Source organism: Oncorhynchus kisutch, linkage group LG23 (assembly GCF_002021735.2).
Source record: "Oncorhynchus kisutch isolate 150728-3 linkage group LG23, Okis_V2, whole genome shotgun sequence".
Classification (NCBI taxonomy): Eukaryota; Metazoa; Chordata; class Actinopteri; order Salmoniformes; family Salmonidae; genus Oncorhynchus; species Oncorhynchus kisutch.
Window position 1 is genome coordinate 21,383,711 of NC_034196.2, and position 18,570 is coordinate 21,402,280.

Consider the following 18,570-nt stretch of genomic DNA (forward strand, 5'->3'; position numbering starts at 1 on the left):
TTAAGGGGTTACAGGACTTGTGACCACAGACAAAAACAATGCCAGGAACACTGATTTTAACCTCTGGGCAATGACAAACCAGGAATCTGGAGAGTATGGGGTAAGTGATACTTCTGCAGGTAGATCAATTTAAGCTAGACATCTAAAGCTTGTCTATTTTGGAAGCCACTCACAGAAAGACACAACTTGCTATTTTATTTTCAGGCTTTGTTTTTCTGGCAAGTTAACTGTACAGTTGTGTTCAGGTCAGGATACTTATTACTATTTCAAAAAGGACCAATAGTTTATAAACATTACACAATACATTTGTTGCTAATTTACCATAGTGGTAGACAGTGCACCATTATTTTATACTGTTTGAATTGTGGTCTGAAATGCACACAATGCACAGTGGTGGGGATTGCAGCTCATGGCTCTGACTGGCTCAGATAGACTGATCACTTTGGCATCATCATGAGATTTGAGCTGCATGTAATGATGTCATGCAAGTATGCTTTGATGAGTGGCCATATGTTCACTATGACAAAGGTACTTTTAGGTTAGTTTTGAGTGTGATTTACAAGATAACCCTTAAGAGTTCTCCAAGTAAACATCGGGCATTATCAATATGTGTTTTCTTATGTGAACTTTCATTAACGGTGTTCATTTTCAAATTCCTGCTTTTACAATATCCCACAGAGGTGATGAGGGATGCAGATTATTTATACAGTCTTATTTATAGTTATTGTTTATGGCTCTAGCCAACATTTCCATAGACATTTATATTTCTAAACTACAAAAATATATGTTGTCACAAGATCAATTCTTTTACTTTATGGTTTTTACATTTTATATTTCAGTAGTAAATACTAGTAATGAGTGAGAGCAGTGCTTTTGGGGGACCGGTCTAATCTGTTACAGATGTTACAGTTGCTGTAATTACAACAATTTCCCTCAAAATTCCTCTCCACATAATGAATTATGTGGAGCTGAAATCCCAATGCTTTGCTTGGGAATTGCCAAGATGCCATCAATGTAATTAAAAGTAAATGTTCAACATCATGCAAAGGCTATTACTGTTTGGGAGATACAGTATTCTGGAGTACAGTACTCTTTTAATGATAAGATGTGTAAAAAACTAAAATTTCCCTGAAATTCAAATGAAGATATTTGTTTATCTTGTCTTGTGCTCTACAAACACTTCCATGACTCTCTGAACTGTTCCAGAGTTGCTCTCTGGAGGACACAAATGTTCCAGATTGATCAGCGAGTCCACTAACCTAACCAAAACTTCCCGATGTGAGTAAATAGCTGATTAGAAAGCCACGGTTCTGTAGAAACCAGCAACTAGTTAATCCATTGATAAATGGTTGAGTTGAGTGGTCCTCCTGCTCCACAACAAACGGTTACAACCTGCATTGTTTTTACATCCCTCTGAGTGGGGCTGCCCTTCCCCTTCACAGACTGGCTAGCAGTGATCCCCAACATGCCTGTTTGGCCCTCCACTAAGGAGGCAGGCTAAACTGACATTCTCCAGCGACTGGTTAGAGACATGGGAGTCATGTTTCACAATGCCCTTCTGTGAAAAGGGAAGCTATTGACTGGGCTGACAAATCCCATAGCATCAAACAATAAACCTCCCATTGCTAGAGCTGAAAGGCCACCATTTCTCAGACAACCTTTACCAAACAGCTAATTTGTCTGAAAAGTTGCCAGTTCTGTTAAGTCAACAATATTGTGTCTTGCTATACATATTAGTATATGTTAATGTTGAACATTTTAGTCACATAGTTATTTATTATGGACGTGCCCCAATAAAGCATGCCAAAGATGTGCTTTCTTCACTGATGGGCTCATATGTTTTAAAGGCACTGAAAAAGAGTAACGGCTATTTTAATATGCAGCTTTAATGCTACTGTGAATTTAAACAGGCACTCATTAGAGTAATACTGTGCTTTGTGCTCTTATTTGAAGTGGCAGAAAACAGCTAATTTGAATTAGGTAACATGCTCCATTTTCATCCCTCTGAATGTATCATTTGGCCATGGGAATTTCTGCCATCGCGTTTGTAAAAATTGCATAAACGTTTTCTTGATGTTTTGCAGCTTGTGGCCCATTACAATGGAACTAACAAAGAGATCATCTGGTCCTCAACGGAGAGGATTCATTGGCCCAAAGGAAGCCCACCTCTGGATAACCCACCGTGCGTCTTCTCTTCTGATGACCCCACCTGTGCTGATGGTATGTAAAGTAGGCTGGCTCCTGTACAAGTGATTCATAGGTAAGTCAGGTGCTTATATAGTAGTACAGCAGTTTTGACTAATTCTGCTACATGTTGTACCATCTGCGTTGATTCTATTTCATGTGCAACATGGTTTTTCATGGAAGGAACATATGGATGAAAAAATGTGGCTACTGTAGAAGGAGCAACATTTGTTATGAAGTAATATACACGTATTAGCTAATAAATAATAATTGGGTTGGCCACTGCAATGTGTTGATATGGTATCTATAGATATTGAATGTGGGGGAGAGTGTTGAGAAGTAACGATCTCTCCAAATAGAGTCCATCCACAAATAATTATCTGACTTGTGAGTCTGGCTGTCTCAGTGGTATATGAGGAAGACAGGACACTCATGCACGATGATATATTACAGTATGCCTGCTGAACAAGGTTAAGAGACAGACAGGATTCTGCCATGTCTAGGAATGACCTTCTGACTCAGGTAGCATGAGTTAGACTGAAGGAGAACTGTAATGGAGCCACACAGAGGGTCACTTATAGGAGGATGGTTGAAAAAGGCACATTTGAAAGACTGCGGTGATGCAGCAAGTGGTACGTTACATATATCTCCAAGACACCAATTTAGGACAGTGTGAGTTTAATTTAGGCCAGTGTGAGTTTAATTTAGTCCAGTGTGAGTTTAATTTAGGCCAGTGTGAGTTTAATTTAGGCCAGTTTGTTTAATTTAGGCCAGTGTGAGTTTAATTTAGGCCAGTTTGTTTAATTTAGGCCAGTGTGAGTTTAATTTAGGCCAGTGTGAGTTTAATTTAGGAGAGTGTGAGTTTAATTTAGGCCAGTGTGAGTTTAATTTAGGCCAGTGTGAGTTTAATTTAGTCCAGTGTGAGTTTAATTTAGGCCAGTGTGAGTTTAATTTAGGCCAGTTTGTTTAATTTAGGCCAGTGTGAGTTTAATTTAGGCCAGTTTGTTTAATTTAGGCCAGTGTGAGTTTAATTTAGGCCAGTTTGTTTAATTTAGGCCAGTGTGAGTTTAATTTAGGCCAGTGTGAGTTTAATTTAGGCCATTGTGAGTTGAATTTAGGTCAGTGTGAGTTTAATTTAGGAGAGTGTGAGTTTAATTTAGGCCAGTGTGAGTTTAATTTAGGCCAGTGTGAGTTTAATTTAGGCCAGTGTGAGTTTAATTTAGGCCAGTGTGAGTTTAATTTAGGCCAGTGTGAGTTTAATTTAGGCCAGTGTGAGTTTGATTTAGGTCAGTTTGTTTAATTTAGGCCAGTGTGAGTTTGATTTAGGTCAGTTTGTTTAATTTAGGCCAGTGTGAGTTTAATTTAGGCCAGTGTGAGTTTAATTTAGGCCAGTGTGAGTTTAATTTAGGAGAGTGTGAGTTTAATTTAGGCCAGTGTGAGTTTGATTTAGGCCAGTGTGAGTTTAATTTAGAAGAGTGTGAGTTTAATTTAGGCCAGTGTGAGTTTAATTTAGGAGAGTGTGAGTTTAATTTAGGCCAGTGTGAGTTTAATTTAGGAGAGTGTGAGTTTAATTTAGGCCAGTGTGAGTTTAATTTAGGAGAGTGTGAGTTTAATTTAGGCCAGTGTGAGTTTAATTTAGGCCAGTGTGAGTTTAATTTAGGCCATTGTGAGTTGAATTTAGGTCAGTGTGAGTTTAATTTAGTCCAGTGTGAGTTTAATTTAGGCCAGTGTGAGTTTAATTTAGGCCAGTTTGTTTAATTTAGGCCAGTGTGAGTTTAATTTAGGCCAGTTTGTTTAATTTAGGCCAGTGTGAGTTTAATTTAGGCCAGTGTGAGTTTAATTTAGGAGAGTGTGAGTTTAATTTAGGCCAGTGTGAGTTTAATTTAGGCCAGTGTGAGTTTAATTTAGTCCAGTGTGAGTTTAATTTAGGCCAGTGTGAGTTTAATTTAGGCCAGTTTGTTTAATTTAGGCCAGTGTGAGTTTAATTTAGGCCAGTTTGTTTAATTTAGGCCAGTGTGAAGTTAATTTAGGCCATTGTGAGTTGAATTTAGGTCAGTGTGAGTTTAATTTAGGAGAGTGTGAGTTTAATTTAGGCCAGTGTGAGTTTAATTTAGGCCAGTGTGAGTTTAATTTAGGCCAGTGTGAGTTTAATTTAGGCCAGTGTGAGTTTAATTTAGGCCAGTGTGAGTTTAATTTAGGCCAGTGTGAGTTTGATTTAGGTCAGTTTGTTTAATTTAGGCCAGTGTGAGTTTGATTTAGGTCAGTTTGTTTAATTTAGGCCAGTGTGAGTTTAATTTAGGCCAGTGTGAGTTTAATTTAGGCCAGTGTGAGTTTAATTTAGGAGAGTGTGAGTTTAATTTAGGCCAGTGTGAGTTTGATTTAGGCCAGTGTGAGTTTAATTTAGAAGAGTGTGAGTTTAATTTAGGCCAGTGTGAGTTTAATTTAGGAGAGTGTGAGTTTAATTTAGGCCAGTGTGAGTTTAATTTAGGAGAGTGTGAGTTTAATTTAGGCCAGTGTGAGTTTAATTTAGGAGAGTGTGAGTTTAATTTAGGCCAGTGTGAGTTTAATTTAGGCCAGTGTGAGTTTAATTTAGGCCATTGTGAGTTGAATTTAGGTCAGTGTGAGTTTAATTTAGGAGAGTGTGAGTTTAATTTAGGCCAGTGTGAGTTTAATTTAGGCCAGTGTGAGTTTAATTTAGGCCAGTGTGAGTTTAATTTAGGCCAGTGTGAGTTTAATTTAGGCCAGTGTGAGTTTAATTTAGGCCAGTGTGAGTTTAATTTAGGCCAGTGTGAGTTTAATTTAGGAGAGTGTGAGTTTAATTTAGGAGAGTGTGAGTTTAATTTAGGCCAGTGTGAGTTTAATTTAGGCCAGTGTGAGCTTAATTTAGGCCAGTGTGAGTTTAATTTAGGCCAGTGTGAGCTTCATTTAGGCCAGTGTTAGTTTAATTTAGGCCAGTTTGTTTAATTTAGGCCAGTGTGAGTTTGATTTAGGTCAGTTTGTTTAATTTAGGCCAGTGTGAGTTTAATTTAGGAGAGTGTGAGTTTAATTTAGGCCAGTGTGAGTTTGATTTAGGCCAGTGTGAGTTTAATTTAGAAGAGTGTGAGTTTAATTTAGGCCAGTGTGAGTTTAATTTAGGAGAGTGTGAGTTTAATTTAGGCCAGTGTGAGTTTAATTTAGGAGAGTGTGAGTTTAATTTAGGCCAGTGTGAGTTTAATTTAGGAGAGTGTGAGTTTAATTTAGGCCAGTGTGAGTTTAATTTAGGCCAGTGTGAGTTTAATTTAGGCCATTGTGAGTTGAATTTAGGTCAGTGTGAGTTTAATTTAGGAGAGTGTGAGTTTAATTTAGGCCAGTGTGAGTTTAATTTAGGCCAGTGTGAGTTTAATTTAGGCCAGTGTGAGTTTAATTTAGGCCAGTGTGAGTTTAATTTAGGCCAGTGTGAGTTTAATTTAGGCCAGTGTGAGTTTAATTAGCAGTGAGTTAATTTAGGCCAGTGTGAGTTTAATTTAGGAGAGTGTGAGTTTAATTTAGGAGAGTGTGAGTTTAATTTAGGCCAGTGTGAGTTTAATTTAGGCCAGTGTGAGCTTAATTTAGGCCAGTGTGAGTTTAATTTAGGCCAGTGTGAGCTTCATTTAGGCCAGTGTTAGTTTAATTTAGGCCAGTTTGTTTAATTTAGGCCAGTGTGAGTTTGATTTAGGTCAGTTTGTTTAATTTAGGCCAGTGTGAGTTTAATTTAGGAGAGTGTGAGTTTAATTTAGGCCAGTGTGAGTTTGATTTAGGCCAGTGTGAGTTTAATTTAGAAGAGTGTGAGTTTCATTTAGGAGAGTGTGAGTTTAATTTAGGCCAGTGTGAGTTTAATTTAGAAGAGTGTGAGTTTAATTTAGGCCAGTGTGAGTTTAATTTAGGAGAGTGTGAGTTTAATTTAGGCCAGTGTGAGTTTAATTTAGGAGAGTGTGAGTTTAATTTAGGCCAGTGTGAGTTTAATTTAGGAGAGTGTGAGTTTAATTTAGGCCAGTGTGAGTTTAATTTAGGCCAGTGTGAGTTTAATTTAGGCCATTGTGAGTTGAATTTAGGTCAGTGTGAGTTTAATTTAGGAGAGTGTGAGTTTAATTTAGGCCAGTGTGAGTTTAATTTAGGCCAGTGTGAGTTTAATTTAGGCCAGTGTGAGTTTAATTTAGGCCAGTGTGAGTTTAATTTAGGCCAGTGTGAGTTTAATTTAGGCCAGTGTGAGTTTAATTTAGGCCAGTGTGAGTTTAATTTAGGAGAGTGTGAGTTTAATTTAGGAGAGTGTGAGTTTAATTTAGGCCAGTGTGAGTTTAATTTAGGCCAGTGTGAGCTTAATTTAGGCCAGTGTGAGTTTAATTTAGGCCAGTGTGAGCTTCATTTAGGCCAGTGTTAGTTTAATTTAGGCCAGTTTGTTTAATTTAGGCCAGTGTGAGTTTGATTTAGGTCAGTTTGTTTAATTTAGGCCAGTGTGAGTTTAATTTAGGAGAGTGTGAGTTTAATTTAGGCCAGTGTGAGTTTGATTTAGGCCAGTGTGAGTTTAATTTAGAAGAGTGTGAGTTTAATTTAGGCCAGTGTGAGTTTAATTTAGGAGAGTGTGAGTTTAATTTAGGCCAGTGTGAGTTTAATTTAGGAGAGTGTGAGTTTAATTTAGGCCAGTGTGAGTTTAATTTAGGAGAGTGTGAGTTTAATTTAGGCCAGTGTGAGTTTAATTTAGGCCAGTGTGAGTTTAATTTAGGCCATTGTGAGTTGAATTTAGGTCAGTGTGAGTTTAATTTAGGAGAGTGTGAGTTTAATTTAGGCCAGTGTGAGTTTAATTTAGGCCAGTGTGAGTTTAATTTAGGCCAGTGTGAGTTTAATTTAGGCCAGTGTGAGTTTAATTTAGGCCAGTGTGAGTTTAATTTAGGCCAGTGTGAGTTTAATTTAGGCCAGTGTGAGTTTAATTTAGGAGAGTGTGAGTTTAATTTAGGAGAGTGTGAGTTTAATTTAGGCCAGTGTGAGTTTAATTTAGGCCAGTGTGAGCTTAATTTAGGCCAGTGTGAGTTTAATTTAGGCCAGTGTGAGCTTCATTTAGGCCAGTGTTAGTTTAATTTAGGCCAGTTTGTTTAATTTAGGCCAGTGTGAGTTTGATTTAGGTCAGTTTGTTTAATTTAGGCCAGTGTGAGTTTAATTTAGGAGAGTGTGAGTTTAATTTAGGCCAGTGTGAGTTTGATTTAGGCCAGTGTGAGTTTAATTTAGAAGAGTGTGAGTTTCATTTAGGAGAGTGTGAGTTTAATTTAGGCCAGTGTGAGTTTAATTTAGAAGAGTGTGAGTTTAATTTTGGCCAGTGTGAGTTTAATTTAGGAGAGTGTGAGTTTAATTTAGGCCAGTGTGAGTTTAATTTAGGCCAGTGTGAGTTTAATTTAGGCCAGTGTGAGTTTAATTTAGGAGAGTGTGAGTTTAATTTAGGCCAGTGTGAGTTTAATTTAGGAGAGTGTGAGTTTAATTTAGGCCAGTGTGAGTTTAGTTTAGGAGAGTGTGAGTTTAATTTAGGCCAGTGTGAGTTTAATTTAGGAGAGTGTGAGTTTAATTTAGGCCAGTGTGAGTTTAATTTAGGCCAGTGTGAGTTTAATTTAGGCCAGTGTGAGTTTAATTTAGGAGAGTGTGAGTTTCATTTAGGAGAGTGTGAGTTTCATTTAGGCCAGTGTGAGTTTAATTTAGAAGAGTGTGAGTTTAATTTAGGCCAGTGTGAGTTTAATTTAGGCCAGTGTGAGCTTCATTTAGGCCAGTGTTAGTTTAATTTAGGCCAGTTTGTTTAATTTAGGCCAGTGTGAGTTTGATTTAGGTCAGTTTGTTTAATTTAGGCCAGTGTGAGTTTGATTTAGGTCAGTTTGTTTAATTTAGGCCAGTGTAGGTTTTATTTAGGCCAGTGTGAGTTTCATTTAGGAGAGTGTGAGTTTAATTTAGGCCAGTGTGAGTTTGATTTAGGCCAGTGTGAGTTTAATTTAGAAGAGTGTGAGTTTCATTTAGGAGAGTGTGAGTTTCATTTAGGCCAGTGTGAGTTTAATTTAGAAGAGTGTGAGTTTCATTTAGGAGAGTGTGAGTTTCATTTAGGCCAGTGTGAGTTTAATTTAGAAGAGTGTGAGTTTAATTTAGGCCAGTGTGAGTTTAATTTAGGCCAGTGTGAGTTTAATTTAGGCCAGTGTGAGTTTAATTTAGGCCAGTGTGAGTTTAATTTAGGAGAGTGTGAGTTTAATTTAGGCCAGTGTGAGTTTAATTTAGGCCAGTGTGAGTTTAATTTAGGCCAGTGTGAGTTTAATTTAGAAGAGTGTGAGTTTAATTTAGGCCAGTGTGAGTTTAATTTAGGAGAGTGTGAGTTTAATTTAGGCCAGTGTGAGTTTAATTTAGGAGAGTGTGAGTTTAATTTAGGCCAGTGTGAGTTTAATTTAGGCCAGTGTGAGCTTAATTTAGGCCAGTGTGAGTTTAATTTAGGCCAGTGTGAGCTTCATTTAGGCCAGTGTTAGTTTAATTTAGGCCAGTTTGTTTAATTTAGGCCAGTGTGAGTTTGATTTAGGTCAGTGTGAGTTTAATTTAGGAGAGTGTGAGTTTAATTTAGGAGAGTGTGAGTTTAATTTAGGCCAGTGTGAGTTTAATTTAGGCCAGTGTGAGCTTAATTTAGGCCAGTGTGAGTTTAATTTAGGCCAGTGTGAGCTTCATTTAGGCCAGTGTTAGTTTAATTTAGGCCAGTTTGTTTAATTTAGGCCAGTGTGAATTTAATTTAGAAGAGTGTGAGCTTAATTTAGGCCAGTGTGAGTTTAATTTAGGCCAGTGTGAGTTTAATTTAGGCCAGTGTGAGTTCAATTTAGAAGAGTGTGAGTTTAATTTAGGCCAGTGTGAGTTTAATTTAGAAGAGTGTGAGCTTAATTTAGGCCAGTGTGAGTTTAATTTAGGCCAGTGTGAGTTTAATTTAGGCCAGTGTGAGTTTAATTTAGGAGAGTGTGAGTTTAATTTAGGCCAGTGTGAGTTTAATTTAGGAGAGTGTGAGTTTAATTTAGGCCAGTGTGAGTTTAATTTAGGCCAGTGTGAGTTTAATTTAGGCCAGTGTGAGTTTAATTTAGGAGAGTGTGAGTTTAATTTAGGAGAGTGTGAGTTTAATTTAGGCCAGTGTGAGTTTAATTTAGGCCAGTGTGAGTTTAATTTAGGCCAGTGTGAGTTTAATTTAGGAGAGTGTGAGTTTAATTTAGGAGAGTGTGAGTTTAATTTAGGCCAGTGTGAGTTTAATTTAGGAGAGTGTGAGTTTAATTTAGGCCAGTGTGAGTTTAATTTAGGCCAGTGTGAGTTTAATTTAGGCCAGTGTGAGTTTAATTTAGGAGAGTGTGAGTTTAATTTAGGAGAGTGTGAGTTTAATTTAGGCCAGTGTGAGTTTAATTTAGGAGAGTGTGAGTTTAATTTAGGCCAGTGTGAGTTTAATTTAGGCCAGTGTGAGCTTAATTTAGGCCAGTGTGAGTTTAATTTAGGCCAGTGTGAGCTTAATTTAGGCCAGTGTGAGTTTAATTTAGGCCAGTGTGAGCTTAATTTAGGCCAGTGTGAGCTTAATTTAGGCTAGTGTGGAAGTACAATATGTTATTTTTAGGAAATATTACTGGTGGATATTATGTCTGTAAGTGCTGGCTAATATAGAATACCCTAAAACTACAATTAAACGGTGAGTCTCAAATAGCCGCCTGTTCCTTTTAATATACGGCACATTTCAGCAGATAAAAGCCTGTTTCAAATAAACACCTGGTCTAAATGAATTATTTACAAGGGGACCATAGTATTACTAAAAGTACCCCTGAGAGCTGGATTTTGGGACCTGTCCTCTTTACTATCTATATAAATAATATGGGTCTATTTTCAAAAACCTGCAACATTCATCTGTATGCAGATGTCACTGTTATATACGCTATTGCCCCTATGGCTGACCAGGCTATGTTGGAGCTGCAATCTGATTTTGTTTCCTTGCTAAAAGTCCTTGTTAATAAAAAAAAAATGGTACTTAATGCGGGAAAACTAAATGTACGCTGTTTTCTAATGGTCTTAGAAATATTTCAGAAGGCTTACACATTCATGCATTGGTTGGTTCTTTCATCGAGTAGGTTCCCTCCTATAAATATCTGGGGTTTTGGATTGATAATAATTTGATGTTTAAAAAACATACGGATGAGCTAGTTAGAGATTTAAAGTAGGCTTCTTTTATAGAAATATATCATCCTTCTCCCTGAACAGCAGAAGGCAGATTGTACAGTCAACTTACCTGACAGTTCTTGACAACGGGGACACCATTTATCGGAATGCAGCAGCCACTACTCTTAAACCTTTGGATGTCGTCAACCATAGTGCCCTTCGCTTTATCACAGGTGATAGTTTTAATACGCATCACTGTATCCTGTGTCAAAAGGTTGGCTAGTCCTCATTAAAGTCCCGTAGATCACTTCATTACTCAATTTTTGTTTACAAAGCTCTACTATACACGCTTCCGAATGACCTAACTTCGTTGTTAGGTCTTGGTTAACTCTTGAGATTCCTCGGGTCTCCATCGAACTAGGTAAATCCACTTTTAGTTACACATTTTGGACTCCCTGGTGCCACTAGGGAATTTTGAAAACCCTGATGATAAATGAGTTTTGATTGACATTAATAATTGGTTTCTGATGCCTGTGATGTTCTAATGTAATGTTGTTTTCAGGGAACAATTGAAAATTAGACCCTGGTCTCAATTGGGCCCCCCTGATTAAATAAAAGATTTAAAAAATATTATGAATTGTTTGCGAGGTTTAATGTTTGACTTATTACATTAAATAATTCAGTAATGATTGGAAAAATGATGGCAATCATCTGTTTTTATCGGCAGTAAGAAACTGCTAGCCATTGGCTGCTAACCAATGTTCCTTCAAAAATAAATCAGCACTGAGCATATTCTGCTGAGCACAAACTTGAACATTGTGAAAATGCAGTGCGCGTTTACTGAGTGAGCGTTTACTGTGAACACTGAGGCGGTACCCAAGTAGGCTACTGTGGATATTTGATCATAATGTAGGCCTACCAGAGTGGCCTACCATCAAAAACAATGGAGAAAATGCATCCCATAACAATTGTATCACCCACCCTACAGTAGCAGTCAATGTCTGGTGTTCAATGTAGGCCTACATTCCATGAGACTTTTGGGAAAAAAACATGCAGGACTTGTCCTTCAGACAAGGAGATGACTGAAAATGTTGTTGTGTTGTTTGATGCAAAAAATACCTTTTACAAAATAAAATGCATTATTATTCCCATACCATTATCACAGTGAATCAGACAAATTATGCTACCCTCTGCCTATTGGCTACTTAGCTTATTCAAGCCGGTCTCAAAATACAACACTGCCCCTTTAAGAAAAAAAAAGCTCTTTACCTGACTCGCTTTTCAAATATGTCTAGAATTGTAAACATTTTGTGCTCTTGCAGGAAGCAATCACTCCCTTATTGCTGACTACAAATGATCTATAACTGGGCTAATACCTCACTAACTAGTAAAGGATATGAACAAATGTGCACACATGGCTACGTGCAGCTCTTGCTTTTATCTCAAAACAAGCGCATCTACTCATGACCGCTCATGCTGTAAACACAGTCTAGATCAAAGTACAACCTACAACCAAATCTCTTGCATTGTTAGTTTTGTTTCGGTATGTTGCATTGAAAGTGGATAATATTGCATTGATTCAATCACAATTGCCACAATAAAGGGAAACAGTGTTAATAGTGTTAACAGGGAAAACTCTAGAACATTGGTCACCAAACTTTTCTGAGTCAAGATCATCTTCTGAGTCAAAATGTAAGCCGAGATCTACCACTCAGTAATTTTTTTTACATGACTTAAACGTAAGCCTATGAAACATTAACCATTTAAAAACTGTACTGTAGCAATGAGGTTTGTACAGTAAGCTATAGGCCCTGCCTATAAATGATCTACGCATATTGGCTTTGCTTGAATTGCCCTGCCAATGCATTATTTAAACATTTGAGGTAGGCTATATGAACACACCGGTAATAGATCCATTGTTGTATTACTTGTGAGGCACAGCTGAGGGAGCATACATTTAAGTAATTCATGTTGTTACTCCTATGAGCAGAGAAAGTGAAATATTCCTTGATATTAAAAAAGACCCAAGTCACTAATAATAACAACAACTCAAGCCTATAGATACACTTTCATACTCATTCCTTACTGCTGCAGTGCTTGTTGTAGCGCTGAGTGGAAATATGAAGAACACACATTTTATGCCTTATAAAAGTGTTGAATACAAAGTGTTGACAGTGCTGAGTAAGAACTTAAACATAGACTGTCAAGTGAGTTCATCTCTAGTATCTCTCTAGTTTTGAAATCTCACAGTATCAACTTTGCTATAGCTTTCTTTTATTCCTGCTACGTTACTGCAGACACGGTAGTCCAATTGACCAGCGTTAGGCCTATAGTGTACTTGATTTGCTCTCGGGCCTGGTGGGAAGGCAGAGTTTGTACCTTCTACAATATGAAATGGTTCAAAATGGTAACAGTTCGCCTGCACGGCACGCAAGGCAGCTGAATCAAGTGTATCTACCGCCATCAGCCCGAGACAAATAAAAAAAATAGGAACACAAGGCTTTATTGTTGGGTTTTTTACAGAAATGTTTGGCAATCGACTTAGAATGCCTTGGACATCGACCAGTCGATCGTGATCGACCGGTTGGTGACCACTGCTCTAGAAAGTTGAGTGAAGTTCAACCTTGTGCTTCTCTCTGTGGGCTAAGCGGCAGGCCCTGGGGGAGCTGCAAGGTAGTCTCGGCAGGCCCCCGGGGAGCTGCGCGGTAGCCACGGGGCTATTGCGCGCCTGCTGCTAACAGCTGAGAACTACTAGCTAACTGGTAAGCACAAAACAGTCAACAACTTCGGGAGTACAAACCCCCAGAAATCAGCCAATCGCCCTATAATGGCAAAAGTATGACCTATCAAAAATGCACAGTTAAAGAGGAGAATAATTTATCTGTCATACTAAGAAAAAAGAAACGTGACACAGTGTGTAAATGGTAACACATTAGTGCAGGAAATGAAGAAGTTGATTAAAATGCTGGAAGTGAATGCTGGAATCAAACAATTAACTATGCAAATGAGCAAAAGCTGTGTGAATTAAGGAAATAGACGCCTGGCTCAAATAGAAGCCTGTTTCTAATAAGTGTATGTTGCGTTCAGTGATTTAAGCAAATAAAGTTCTACGGTACCCAAATACAGAATATATTCATTTCAGGAAAGCATTGTGGAGTTTTAATACTATTGATTTTTGAAAGCATAATTTGGTTTTGAATTTTTTTTTATAAATCTTGAAATGTTAATAAAAGGATAAATGTGTACATTGCTGTGTTTCCCTGTATTTTCAGGTCATCTTCCAGTGCTGGGGATTGTAGCTGTCGGGTCTGGCTTAGCCCTCATCATTTTTGGAATCTCCAGCTTCCTCATTTACAGGTGAGTTGTTTTGTTCATTCAGTCTTGTGCTCTGAAGACCAAGCAGTGAAATGAACATCTTTCATCTTGGAGGGAGGTAGAGGGAGGGGGAGACATAGAAGGAGAGGGAGGGAGGGATAGAGGAAGGGGGGAGAGCGAGAGAGAGAGAATTGATGTGCTTCAAAGAGGATTTATTAGGAGCACAACTATAGGTGCCAGCATGAAATGTACATGATTGTTGCCAGGAGCAACCACTCAGCAAGTGATGGTGCAAAAGTAAAGCAGAAAAGTATGTCACTTCCCAAGGTAAACTCAGTTACACTACCTGGCCTAAATATTTGAACAACCACATAGTTACGCTCACATAATAGTAATTAACACGTTCCTTTGTTATTACTCTTTACATTGAATGTAGACAGAGACCTTTGCTTGATCTCCAGTCGCATTCTATGAACTTTGCTATGAACCTGTTTGTGAAATGAAATAGAGTTCCGGTGAGCTTTCGGAAATAAGTTCTAGTTTTTCATAATTGGATTTTTAAATGCGGAGGCTAGAAACACCCACATGTGCTTGTGCATCTGCTGGGAAAATGATTGGTACTCTCAACCCTGTCTCTGTAGGGGCTGCATTCGGTCGTCAACAAGGTCTAGAGGGCTGCTCTGAAAATTGGTTATACTTCCTCGCCGTCAAAATTAGCAAAAAGCCATTGTTTCTGGAATTTCCGAAGCTGCCTGAATGTCTAGCTTTAATTTATGTGATTATTCGCGAGCTGGACACAGTCAAGGAAATGTATGAATGTAGGTCAATTTTCATTTCTACACTGTTTCGATTTGGTTTTAGTCATTTTAAAGTATGTCGAGTTAGTTTTCCCAATATTATTTTTACTTAGACCAGCCGTGGTCCGGACTTTTGACACCCCTTACTTATCTAGACATGTAAATGTTCGTTCATGCAGATATAGTTTTGGCAGTAAATTAATGCATCTACTGTCACCCCTAATATTGATGTTAATGTTGTCTGTCACAGGTGGAACACTGATATTTCATATTAGTTATGTTTAATAGCAAAACATTAATTGGCCTCCCTCTATTTGCCAGGATTTTAATGACCAAATCTATATAATTACTTCTCACAGTTAGATACTAGTTAGATACTAGGTATTCCTCAGGAAATAGGCAGAATTGCGTTTCTGGAGTGAAACATATGTTTGGGTCATTGGCTTTATATGAAACTCCATTATTTGGCTATATAGGGTTCTGTTATAGGGGTTGTGAACAAACACATTTTCTCACAGACTTCACAATTTAAGGTGTCCTTTCCTTCCATGTGTATCATACAACATTCAAAGAAGGGTCATCTTGGCTTTCTAATAAAGAATGCCTGCTACTCTGTCCCAGATGCTAATATATGCATATTATTAGTGGTATTGGATAGAAAACACTCTGAAGTTTCTAAAACTGTTTGAATGATGTCTGTGAGTATAACAGAACTCATATGGCAGGCAAACATCTGAGAAAAATCCAACCAGGAAGTGGGAAATCTGAGGCTTGTAGTTTTTTAACCCAGCCCCTATTGTAGATACAGTGGGATATTGCTTCCACTAGATGTCAACAGTCTTTAGAACGTTGTTTGAGGCTTCTACTCTGAAGTGGGACAGAATGAGAGAGGAATGAGTCAGAGGTCTGCCAGCAGTCACGCGCTGGTCACGCGCATTTCACATGAGAGGTATCTCCCATTCCTTTGCTTTTCTGAAGACAAAGGAATTGTCCGGTTGGAATATAATTGAAGATTTATGTTAAAAACATCCTTAAGATTGATTCCATACATCGTTTGACAAGTTTTTACGGGCTGTAACGGAACTTTTTGAACTTTTCGTCCGACGTTTGGCTGGACCTGAACGCGCTTTTGGATTTGTTTACGCCCTAACAAAATAAGCTATTTGGACATTATCGAACAAAACAAACATTTATTGTGGAACTGCGAATCCTGGAAGTGCATTCTGATGAATATCATCAAAAGTAAGTGAATATTTATAATGGTCTTTTTGACTAATGTTGACTACCCAACATGGCGGATATTTCTTTTGGCTGGTTTGGGCTCTGAGCTCCGTTCTCAGATTATGCTTTTTCCGTAAAGTTTTTTTGAAATCTGACAAAGCGGTTACATTAAGGAGAAGTGTATCTAAAGTTCCACGCATAACACTTGAATTTTCATCAACATTCATAATGAGTATTTCTGTGAATTCATGTGGCCCTCTGCACAATCACTGCATGTTTTAGAACTACTGAACGTAACGCGCCAATGTAAAATGATTTAAAAAAATATAAATATGCACTTTATCGAACAAAACATACATGTATTGTGTAACATGACGTCCTATGAGTGTCATCTGATGAAGATCAAAGGTTAGTGATTAATTTTATCTCTATTTGTGCTTTTTGTGACTCCTCTCTTTGGCTGGAAAAATGGCTGTGTTTTTCTGTGAGTTGGTGGTGACCTAACATAATCGTTTTTGGTGCTTTCGCTGTAAAGCATTTTTGAAATCAGACACTGTGGCTGGATTAACGAGAATTGTATATTTAAAATTGTGTAAAACACTTGTATGCTTGAGGAATTTTAATTATGAGATTTTTTTTGTTGTTGAATTTGGCGCCCTGCACTTTCACTGGCTGTTGGCGAGGTGGGACACTACCGTCCCACATATCCCAGAGAGGTTTTAAGAGACATTAGAAGAAGACAGAAATGTAGGTTACCAATTGAACGGAATCGAAACTTTCAATGTTAAAGTTTAAATAGCTGGCCATATATGGATGTTAGATTTTAATTTATGATTTGGTTATGTAGGCTTCTTCGAACCTAATCGCTTTCTACTACAATTAAATTATATCTTTACATTAAAAACCAAAGGCTAACAGAATTCCAGTCATTACAATAAAGGTCGCCCCTCTTCTGTTTTGGTAAAAAGCTAAGGGATGGGCCTGGAGAAATTGAACCACTCTCAGATTAATAGACAGAGCTATGGGTGCAAGGACTGACCATCCATGATATCAACATTATTGTTTTAACCATGGTATGAGGCTATACAGTGTTTGTTTACATTTACAATGTTTACAGACATTGGACAAAAACAAGCTATTATTTTGGGTTCTCATGGAGTGTGACAGTTGAACTAAGCTCATGAGCAATTTATTTATAAGTTATACTCTTCAAGAATAAATGGATATACACCACCGGTCAAAAGTTTTAGGACACCTACTCATTCAGGGGTTTTCTTTATTTTTACTATTTTCTACAGTGTAGAACAATAGTGAATACATCAACACTGTGAAATAACACATATGGAATCATGTAGTAACCAAAAAAGTGCAAAGCTGTCATCAAGGCAAAGGGTGGCTACTTTGACGAATCTCAAATATGTCACTCCCTGACCTTAGTTAACTTTGTTTTCTTTATTATTTTGGTAAGGTCAGGGTGTGACATAGGTGATGTATGTGTTTTTGTTCCTGTCTAGGGCTTTTGTTTTTCTATGGTTTGTTGCCTGTGTCGGCACTTGTTTATATACAGCGTCACGTTCGTTTTGTTGTTTTGTATAGTTTGTTTAGTATTTATTCATTAATAAATAGAAGAATGTATTCACATCACGCTGCGCCTTGGTCTCCTCCATTCAACGAACGTGACAAAATATAACATATATTTTGATTTGTATAACACTTTTTTGGTTACTAAATGATTCCATATGTGTTATTTCATAGTTTTGATGTCTTCACTATTTTTCTACAATGTTGAAAGTAGTAAAAATGAAGAAAACCCCTGGAATGAGTAGGTATGTCCAAACTTTTGACTGGTACCGTAAATATATTTTATAAATCCAAAAATGGATGTAGCAACTACAGATTGCCCCTTTATGGCTATCAAAAGAGTGTGAGTTTGAGCATGTGTCCATTAGGACTATGGATTTTTTTTATCAGCATGAATTAGATTGAGCAATAAAACAGACTTTTATTCCTTAGGCTGGGATCTGCACTATGCAGCTGTTGCAATAGCACATTTTTCCCTGGCTGTCCACTGGTTTCAAAAACAATGATTGATAGGCAGCTTAAACTTCTTGAATTCAACCTTTATTGGGTTCAAATACACATTTATATTTGTGAACAGCCATCCACAACAACCGCAATCCGTAAGGCGCAAATAGATAAATGAGAGAGCAGCAGTGTGATTCACATCAATGCGCTATGTAGATATCAATAATAAGTGATATCCGTATCGCTGTAGACTACACCACTGCTGTCATCCTTACCTCCAAGCGTTTATTCAAGTTGGATAATCTTTGGATGCCGACAGCAGTTGCACCATTGGAATACATAGCTTGGACAGTAGCCTACAAAAGCCTATTCCTGCTCTTTTCCCGCGATCCATCAAGCACAGTTGGTGTGTCATCATAGTGGTCTCTGACTTGTGGTCAGACTCGCTCAGCTGGAACAAACTTAAACGTGCACCTTTTTCCAATGCTGATTTGAATGTCATTGCGAAAACAGAGAAGTGTCAAATATTTTTTTCCGCAAACATCATTTCTGAGTTTAAAAGTCATCCTTGAAGTAATCATCTAGTTTTTCAAAAGTATCTGTAATCTGATTACAATAATTTAGCTGGTAATGTAACGATGACAGTTAGTGTTTTTTTGTAATCCCTTACATGTAACGGATTACAACTCCCCATCCCTGGTGAAGTGTTAGGGGATGTTGAGCAGAACCTACTATAGGGCTCTGTAGTTTAATGGAGAGTTTGTCCAGCAAAGGTATTCACATATGGGATTTATGAAACAATAGAGCTAGTGTGGAGCACTTTGGTGCTGCGGCTACCAGACTGCAAATGAAGGCCTTTAAATAGAAAAATACTTTTGGGGGG

The 18,570-nt window shown here is 37.7% G+C and overlaps 1 protein-coding gene across 1 annotated transcript in view; it reads left to right on the top strand.

Annotated features, from left to right (window-relative positions):
- The window catches only part of LOC109867948 (atrial natriuretic peptide receptor 2-like), a 60,638-nt gene that overhangs the window by 13,110 nt on the left and 28,958 nt on the right, over positions 1-18,570 (top strand). Inside the window, exons 5-7 of the mRNA XM_020457293.2 lie at positions 6-100; positions 2,085-2,220; positions 13,602-13,686. Coding sequence (XP_020312882.1) covers positions 6-100; positions 2,085-2,220; positions 13,602-13,686 — 316 coding nt within the window. The remainder of the gene's footprint in view (positions 1-5; positions 101-2,084; positions 2,221-13,601; positions 13,687-18,570) is intronic.